Source organism: Nannospalax galili, unplaced genomic scaffold (genome assembly GCF_000622305.1).
Source record: "Nannospalax galili isolate Female #2095 unplaced genomic scaffold, S.galili_v1.0 scaffold718, whole genome shotgun sequence".
NCBI classification, from domain to species: Eukaryota; Metazoa; Chordata; class Mammalia; order Rodentia; family Spalacidae; genus Nannospalax; species Nannospalax galili.
In genome coordinates, this window is record NW_008341417.1 from 225050 (window position 1) to 235254 (window position 10205).

General features: G+C 35.1%; 1 protein-coding gene across 1 annotated transcript in view; it reads right to left on the reverse strand.

Moving 5' to 3' along the window:
- The window catches only part of Hook1 (hook microtubule tethering protein 1), a 50166-nt gene that overhangs the window by 27101 nt on the left and 12860 nt on the right, over positions 1-10205 (reverse strand). The window contains exons 3-6 of the mRNA XM_029565263.1: positions 7268-7340; positions 5825-5875; positions 4783-4915; positions 1088-1155 (exon numbers count right to left, since the gene is read on the reverse strand). Coding sequence (XP_029421123.1) covers positions 1088-1155; positions 4783-4915; positions 5825-5875; positions 7268-7340 — 325 coding nt within the window. The remainder of the gene's footprint in view (positions 1-1087; positions 1156-4782; positions 4916-5824; positions 5876-7267; positions 7341-10205) is intronic.

Below are 10205 nucleotides of genomic sequence, written 5' to 3' on the forward strand. Positions count from 1 at the left end.
GTGCTGGTTAGCTTTTGTCAACGTGACATAAACTAGAGTAACCTGGAAAGAGGGAACCTCAACTGAAGAATTTTCCAGGTCAGACTTGCCCAGAGGCATGTTTGTGACACATATTCTTAATGGCTGATTGATGTAGGAGGACCCAGTCCACTATGGGTGATGCCATCACTGAGCAAATAAGCCTGAGCTATGAAAGAAAAGTAGCCAAGAAAGCCGGGGGAGTAAGCCAGTAAACAGTGCTCCTCCATGGTCTCTGCTTCAGTTCATGCCTCCAAGTTCCTGCCCTGACTCTCCTCAGTGATGGACTGTCACTTGGAAGAACAAGATGCAATAAACCCTTTCCTCCCCAAGTAGCTTTTGGTCAGTGTTTTATCACAGCAAAAGGAAGCAAACCAGGACAATGAGTGAATCTCAACACATTAAAGACCTTTTACAAAGGATTCTTTCATTTCTGCTTTTTTTGACAGAGTCTCAAACTGGTCGCAAGATTGTGCTCCTCCTGCCTCAGCAGCTGGGAGTACAGGATGTACTATCATGGCCCTCTTAAGAAGTTGATTCTTACACAGGAATAAATTAACACTTTTCACCTAAGACTTATATCCCGGGACTGAGGATCAATAGCACACCCCAAGAATTCTTTATCTTCTGTCACTATTGAGATAATTAATCAGAATATCTTCAGGTTGTTTGGCTCCAAAAACTAAGTAACAACCACAAGTGCTCAGAGGTCTAAGGTTCTGAAAATGCAAGCAACACACATAAACTATAGAATCCAGGAAACACTGCTCTAACTGGCAGAAAGAAAAGATTCAAATTCCCATCTGCACAAAGGTATCACGCTCTTAAGTAGATGAAGTCATTTAAAAGAACTTTACAATATTATCAACTGGCTTTTTAGAATTAGGGGTACTAAAATTAGACTCAGAGGCCTTTTAAGCTAGTTTTATGTTGGAAAAGTTAGCAATAAGTAAACTCACTTAAAAGGGCAAGTTTCTATCAAGAACAACCAATTATCTAAAAACTTAAAATGCAAAATTTTATAATTGGGTTCAGAGATTTACCATTTACATGAACATATATAACTTACCTCCTGAATAGCAGTCATGACCACATGCTGAACAGATTCTTCCAGTGTCATTATATTTTTAATATGTTCTATAGTTGAAAAAAATTAATTTGATAAAAATATACTCTTCTTAAAATTTCTTTACTCAAAAACAGTACAAAAATTCATTGGCCAGAGTTTTTTATGCAAATACAATATTTCACTAATATATCCACTAAAAGGATGAAAAGTATTCATATTAATAATTTAAATATTTTTAGTCAAAGAAATCCTCTAATTTTTATAAGAAAAATACTGTAATTAATAATAAAAAATTGATCTTAATTATCTAATTTTAGATCCAGAAAGTTTTGTTCTCATCTGGGGTCTAGAGAGATGGCTCAGTATTTAAGAGCACTGGCTGCTCTTGTACAGGACCCAGGTTCAATTCTCAGCACCCATGTGGCAGCTAACAACCATCTGTAACTCCAGTCCCATGGGATTCAATGCCTTTGCCCTCTTCTGTTCTTTGAGGGCATTGCATCATCTGGGCACACTTACACACATGCAGACAATACACTCATACACATAAGAAAGAAAGTTTGGTTATTATCTGCATTCCAGGAAGATTTTCAAAGGAACTTACACAGCCTCCTACAAATACCTGCTCAGCACACAGTAATTCTCACCACAAAGAGATGTTTATATCTTACCACAAATACATGCAGTAATTAAAGGTGATTTATTCTGACAGGAAATGAGGAACCCTAATAATAGTCCTTCGCATATTTGCAAATGTAAATCTACTTCAACTGTATGCTCTCCAGCTAATAATTGCCTTCAAATTTTAAGAACTTACTGTCCCGTAGGAGTGACTTTTCTGGGAATGCCTTCTGTTACAAATAGAAATCTTACCTAACCTCATAACCAAAGTAAATGTGTTTTGAGATCATTTAATACTATCTAAGCTTGCTTATCACGTAACCAAGCTTACTGGGCCTTGGGCTCCTCCTGTAAGCTAAATGTGGAATCCTAATTCCTCCTTGCCCTGAACTAAATAATGTATATGTGTGTTTTGAAAATATCAGTGCTGAAGCAGTGACTGCCACTGGAAGCAGTTTGCAAACAACAGGTGGGATTAGACTGACAACACCTATTTGTGGTTGTGTATGCTGTTCTAGGTCAGTAGGGATCAGAGAATAATCTTCCCTGGTAAAACAAGTTCCTTTTTCCTTTCCCCTATCATGCTGGATGTACTGTTTCCACAAATATAAAGCAAGACCTTTGAGAGAACAGTTACAAGAAAATGCAGAAGGAACAATTTCTCAGAATAGAGCAGACTCACTCTTGGTTTTATCTGATGCCAAGGGTCAGACTGTCTTTGTTCAGGCAGGGTGGTATTGTGGCACCTCTCTGCCACAGTATGCAATACTTTTACTGTTTTAATGATTCTTCAAAAACATACCTGGGTCTGGCATGGGGGGCACATACCTTTAATCCCTGTACTAAGGAGGCAGAGGGAAATGGATCTTTATGGGCTTGAGGCATGCCTGGTCTAGAGTTCCAGGCAAGCCATGGCTACATAAGGAGACCCTGCCTAAAGAGAAAAAGAGACAGTCCTACAATCCTCCTTTTTTTGTGTGATAGTAAGAACTGGGAAAGAATCTGAAAAGTTATGGTATGCACCTGACCACTAAATGCTAAGCATACTGAAGACAGAATGATTTACTTTAAGAGAATTTTCTGAATGGCAAAGTGTTTCAAAATCACCTGCCCCTTTGGGAAGAGTACTATCATTAACCAAGTCAGTCCATTAATTTCATTTTGAAAATCATTCCCTCTGCAATGCACAAAAAAGGTGGAGAAGCTGTTTTATATCCCAAGTAGGTTTTTGTTCTTTTGAATGAAAATGAAACTGTCTCTTTATACTCGTTGCTCATTAACCTCATTTATATATCCAGGATCTAAATTTCCTTTTAAAAATATGAAGACAGCTAGGTGTGGTGATGCACACCTTTATTCCTAGCATGCTGGAAAAGACAGAGGTTTAGTCTACACAGCAAGTTCCAGGCCAACTAGGGATATAGGGGATAGACCTTGTCTTTAAAAAAAAATGAAAAAGAAAAAAAAAATGAAGACAAAAAAATGCTTAGAATTAAATTATGAACTGCATTCTATCAAAATTTTCAGAATGTAATAAATTCATCAATACCAGGGAAAATTGTAACTTAAACTATGAATTATGGCTTATTAATAGAAACACAAAGAATTCACAAAAAAGAATGAGATAAAATAGATAATAACAACAAATTAGAATCAAGGGCTGGAGAGATGGCTCAGCAGTTAAGAACACCGACTGGTCTTGCAGAGAACCCAAGTTCAATTCCCAGCACCCACATGGTAGCTGACAACCATCCATATCTTCAGTTCAAGGGGAATCAGATTCTCTCTTCTGAACTCTGCAGGGATTGCACAATGCAGGTGCACATACCCACATGCAGGCAATACACTCATACACATAACATAAAAATAATAAATAAAATACTAAAACAGAATCAAAGTCAAATGTTGGTTCTCTGAAAATGACTAATAAGTCTAAAAAACTGGTAACATATACTAAACAAAAACAAGTTAGAAATCACCAGAAACTCAAATTTTAAAAATGCATTAATCAAAGAAAAGAATCATAATTAAAGCAAACGTGACAGATTTAAAAATGAATCATTACTTGTCAAATTGTGATAAGGGCGCTTTAATCCTTATGAGTACATGTTCTTAGTTTTGATGACAAAAAAGACTATATAGATCTTTAAATCTCCTGGCACTAAAGTAAAAAGTACTTACCTGCCCTCTTAAAAAGTATCTACTGAATGACAGACACAGTACTAAAGTTTTATAATATCCAACCCTGTTTTCTGTTCTGCACAAACTATAATTGATTCCCATGTTACTTTTCTTAGTTTGTTCTTATGGAATTACCTGCCCTGTATCCTTTTGTCATTTATTAAATAATGCTGAACATGTTTTCTAAGATCCCAGCTAAAGTAATTTATAAACTAAGCAACCAAAAGTTTTTATGAAGGTGGCACACTAAGACTAAGCTTTAGACAAACCACACAAAGCAGTGTTAAGCTTTGACCACCCAAGCTGATACAAGCCCCCACTGAGAAGAAGCTTTGGGTCTGCACAGTTCATCATCTGGTTGTATTACCTGCAAACAAAAATGACATTCTGTATTTTGCAGGATACAGATTACTATGCTTAGACATACTAATGTAATGCCTCAATTCTGTTTACTGGACCACTTCCCAGAAGGAAACAGTGGATACCTTCTTCTAAACAGAGCAGGATATCACTTGAAGATGCTTAGATAATTTAGTATCTGAATATTTTATTATAAATAACTAAATGACACTAGGATTCTATTTATATACAAAATATCTGATACATACAATTTATTGACCACTTACTATGTCCTAACCACTGGATAGATTAAAGGATTTAAAATATACTTAGTTTAGTCACTGAATATCAGAATACAGAACACTCAAGTTATACAAGCATCTTAAAAGAAGGGCTGAGGACTAGAATCTGGATACTCTATACACTACCTGCCTCAGGGTGCTTTCTGCCACACTGTAGCAGGAGTTTAACACCTCTGTGTAAATGCCAGCTTTATATGGCAATGTAGATTGTTCCTAGAAAGTGAAAACCTCAACTGACTAAAATTCACTTACCTTGCTTCTTTTCACAGTTGACTGCACAACCCAGAATAAGTTGAAGCAATCTCCCAAGTTCCACAGAATCTGAGCATTCAGTTATTTGGTTTAAGTCAGGGATAAGTTCTTCAGAAATCTGCTGCCCCAAAAACTAAAGTATCAAAACTGTAAATTAGATCACTCATTTACTACATATTAACGAAAAATTAATTAGAAATAAGTTCATAAAACAACTCAGATCAACTAAGAAATGAAAAGTCAATAGCATTGATTAAAAAACAACTTAGAAATATTCAGGGATCTTCTCAATATTCTGAGTAACCAAATAGATTTATTTTCTTATTTGATTCTACCGTCAGAAAGGCAGGGAATTGTTAACGAAGGGCCTGAACTAAACTATTTTACTATGATGAAAAGATGCCTTTTCATTAAGTAGTAAACAGAATAATGTTAAACCAAAGTATATTAGAAAAGGCTGAACTATTTCTACAATCTCAAGAAAAGTCAGAATATCCAAAGGCCATTTGTAATATTACAAATGTGATACATCAACAAAAATTCAAATATAAACTACTGTACTTTTGCAATAAAAAACAAATCCAATGGATTGATTTCTCTAAATTTTCTTCCTTTTTTAAAACTTAATAAAAAATTGTTTGGCATTTAAAATTCCAAAGGATTTGGGGTATGTAATGAAATGAAAATTCTCATAAGAGTATTAAAAAATTTGGAAGAAATTCCAAATTTGTGTAGAATTAAAAAAAAAAGAAAAATTCTTTACTAATAAAATCAGTTCAATGGCTGCCAGGTATTACATAATGAATGAATTATTTATAAAAATAATTAATTTGGAGTATCAAAACATAAGTCCTATGTTTTAGAAATCCTTAAACCTTACCATCTTCACAAATATTTGAGTGCTCTAAAAATGGCAATACAATGTATTACAATTACAAATTTCATTCCAATAAAAATGTTATAAACAAAAAGCCAAGATGTTATTTGTGTCAAAGCCATTATGACACAGCATTTTGTGTTTTAAGTCAGAGCTTTTTCATACCTCATGGTAATAACTCATAATTCCTTGGAGAACCTTCTTTAAGTTATTAGCCTAAAGTGACAAAGAAAAAAAGAAATGAATTCTTATTTCCTCCTAATAATTAAAGAAAACTTATGCCAGGGAGAAGAAATAATTTTCCTGATAAAATAACAAAACATTGCAGAATTCTTAACCAAGAAGTTATAAAAAAAAATAATGTGCAGTGAATCGAATAATAGAAATTCTAAACACTCATTATAAAATAAGTATTAAGAGACCCGAAAAGAGGTGGACAAAACCGTAATCGGGAGAGTAGACACCTCCCTATGTAACTGATGGGAAAGCAGACTCAAAAGATACAAAATATACACAGTGTTATCAACATTGACTAATTCATAGAGAATAAATGCAGGACATGCTTCATCTTCAAGTGCACTTGGAGCATTCACCAGGACACAGCACAGATTAGAAAGCAAATCTCAATTAATGTAAAAATGTTCTCAAAATATTCTCAAAGTAGGTTCTTACTACCAAAAAGGAATTAAATCAGAAATCAATATGTTTATCTGTAAGTCAAAAGAGAATTCACAAGTAAAATTACCAAACATTTTGGATGGAATGCAAATAAGAACACCTATATCAAGATGTATGGAATGTAGACTGGAGAGACGGCTCAGCAGGTAAAGCACTTGCTGCCTGATCACACAAGTCTTGATGACCTGCATTTGATCCCTAGAATCCACATTCACTAGTATTATAGCAACACTGCTAAGAGCAGATTAGAAAGCCTTTCTGGAACTCAAGCTCTAGAAGACACAACAAAACCAACAGAAGTGAAAGGGTTTTAAATATATAAAATCATTTTGCAGTCTTATAAAGTTGAACATAGACTTATACAACTTAGCAATTCCACCATTAAATTTTCTCCTAAGAAATTAAATATGTCTAAGCAAAGATCTATATGAATGTTCACTGCTACATATTCAAAGTAACCCCAAACAAGAAATAATTCAGCTACCCCTCAGGTAAATGGCTAAACAAATGTGACACATCGATGTAATAACAGAGCAAAAAGGGAATAATTACTAATACAGGCAACAAAGAGGCATTCTCAAAAACATTATACTGAGTAAAAGAAGTTTGCATACACAAATGGTACATATTATCTGGCTGCATGTATATGGAATTCTAGAAATGAGATCTATAGTAAACCAAAGCAGATTAGGGCCATCAGGGGCCAAACATGGGGTGAAGATTAATTGGGACGAGATCTAAGTGTACGTTTTTGGTTGGCAGATGCTCTGTATCTAATTATAATGGTCATTATCTGAGAGTAAGCAGGTGTTAAAAAACTCAAACAGTACGAGAGAAAATGCACAAATTAATCTGTAAAAGAGCCTGAGGTGAGCTCAGGGCCAGGACCAGCTACCACTTGATGGGGCTACTCCCGCTCATGCTGCATACCTTTATTCTCCAGTTGTCCCCAACGTCATCTTTAATTCGGCTTAACCAAGATTCATTGAACCAAGCTACATCACTAAAACAAAAATACAAATGATAAACATTAAAATATTTTTATTAAATGAAAAGCACAAAACTGAATCAAGATAGGAAGCATTTTATAGCTTAAAAATCAATCAGATTAGCAAGATTCAAATGAACCTACTTAATTTTATTGTGAAAGATTTATTTGCAATTTCCTATATTAAGTTATGTAAGTAATTAATATTGTCAACTTAGCAAACCCTAAATATTTAGTACTCCACAACAGGAAGATTTGAAAGTGCCAACCCTGAACAGTATCTGCTAACTACAGAGCATTCCTTCTGCATGAGGTATTTCTCTGCTATTTTATTTAAATGTCATAGTAACTTGGCAAAGGGTATTTTATCCTCAATCTTCCTATTTAGAAATTAGAGAATGAGTGATACAAAGTAATTTGCCCCAAATGACACAAGAACATGGCAAAGTCCAAAATCATTCCTGAATATAATTAAGTATAATGATTTAATTAAGAAATCTAAAAAGGTAAGTATTAAAACATACAACTCCTAAGTTTTAATTTGAAATAGGTCCTATTTTGAATTGAAGGTCAATACAAATAACTATTGAACAGAAATTTATGTATTTAATAAGGTTTGGAAAAATAACATTTGACTCTACACAGCAAACTATTAATAGATAATAATCAAAAGTATTTGGACAGCTTATCTAAGGAACCAAGTGAGATTAATATAAAGATTATTTACTATTCTGATTCTTAGAGAAATACCTATTTATTTAGTAAGGAAAGAGCACAAATAACTGAAAGATGTTATAAACACTCTATAGCTTAGCTAATCTTTACCCACCCCCCTCCCACTAAGGTCTTCAGAGACCTGCCCAAAACTGGACCTTGTATTTGAAAAGGGAAATTGAAACTCAAACACATTACTTGACCTTTCTGAAATCAATCAGTTCTAGCTGCTCTAGTAGAGAGGGTGTCAGAGGCATCAGAGGGTATCGCTCTGTCCAGGAGAATAAAAAACTGGCTTCAATATTTTCAATTAATTCATTTGGAGTTTCTAACTGTGCTCAACTTTTCCCAGATGCTAAGACTACAATAACCAAAAGAATGTAGCTAAGTTTACAAAGAAAATGCTAACTAGATGTTTATCCAAAATGATTAATGAGTCAAAGTTGTCAAAACAAACAAAAAATAACTTTCTTCCTATATCTGATTAAGTAATAAAACCTCCCAGGTATAGTAGATGTGATGGATAACCATGTGTCAACTTGTCTGGGCTGCTTTACCAATTATTTGGTCAATCACATCTAAATGCTGCTTTTAAGATACTTAGGTATCATTCAGGTACATAGACTGAGTAAAGCAGATTATCCTCAGGAAAGTGATGGTCCCTCACCCAATCAGTTGAATGCTTAAAAAAGAAGACAGACCTCCCTGCAAGGAGAGCAAATCTTGTCTGCAGACTGCCTCTGGACTCTGGATCTCCAACTTGCTGCCCTGTTCTACAGACTGTGGACTTACAAACCTATGCAGCTGAATGATCCAGTCCCTTAAAATAAACAGATGCACATGCACACACTGGCATCTCCCTGGCCAGTGCTGCTCCTCTGCACAGCCCTGACTATTATATCAATCTCTTAATGAACTCTCCCTTTAAAAAAAATCTAAATGTAGGACTCTATGCTATAACTTCCTTTAGAAATTAAATCTATAGTTTAACCTATTCTTATCTAGTTTTTCCAATATAATTCTTCCTATTTTTAACCTTCTTTCTTGACCTATCTATTCCTTTCCATTTCAAATTAATTTTATCTCCAAGAAATACTTTCTGCTTTCTCTGCAGGAATATATCTCCTGCTTTCTTTCTTATACAAAAATTCACCTCTTAATAAACAATTACCAGAGTAGCTAATCTGATGCTCAAGTGCAGACACTTCCTTTTTAATGTATAGCCATATCTCCTACATGACTTAACTGCATACTGTTGTCTTCCAGCAATTAGCTCCTTTGTTACAGTTGTCAGAACTCCAATGACACTTAAGAAGCATTGTGGTGGTTTGAATGAGAATGTCCCCCATAGGCTCCAAGTATTCGGACATCTTGTCTCCAATAGGTGTCACTGTTTTGGGAGGCCTAAGACAGCATGGTCATGCTGGAGGAAGCAGTCACTGGGGGCAGATTTAGAGAGTTCCTAAGCCTTGCTGGATCTCTGACCACTCTCTGCTTCCTGTGCCTGCTTGAAGATGTGAGCCTCTGCTTTCTGCTCCTACTCTAGCCACCACTGCTGCCATGATTCTCCACCATGGTGGACTCTTGTCCCTTTGGAACAATAAGCTAAATAAACTCTTACTTTTGTAAGTTCTCTTGGTCACAGTGTTTTATCACAGCAACAGAAAAGTAACTAACACAAACATCAAAAAAAAAAAAAAAAGGGACTAAGGGCTAAGCAAAATACAGTTCAATTATTTTCTAATAAAACTAAGGAAAAAATATATTATTATGTTTAATTCTTTGTCTTCAAGAATTTTACCAGCTAACTCTAGGGAATACCTTATGCTTACTAATAACAACTGTGCTGCCTTCATAGACTCTGAGACTATTCTTTACTCAAAAACCTCCCATGTTTAATACAGTGACCTGTTTCTGAACATGCACATATAGACTTTCCTTTCTGTTAGGGTTCCAAACAGCAGCAGTTTCCCCCCTCCCCAACAGGGACCTCACCTTGACCTTTGCAGTCAAGGGAAACAAACTCTGCTGAGAAGCAGCCTGCCTCTCCTCTGATCTGCAAAGATAAGATAAGCAGATTCTACCTGTTAACCAGAGATTTTAGAAGCTGTTTATCACAACAAGCTTTTCTCTTATCTTAAGAGAGAAAAAGTAAACACTTCCAGA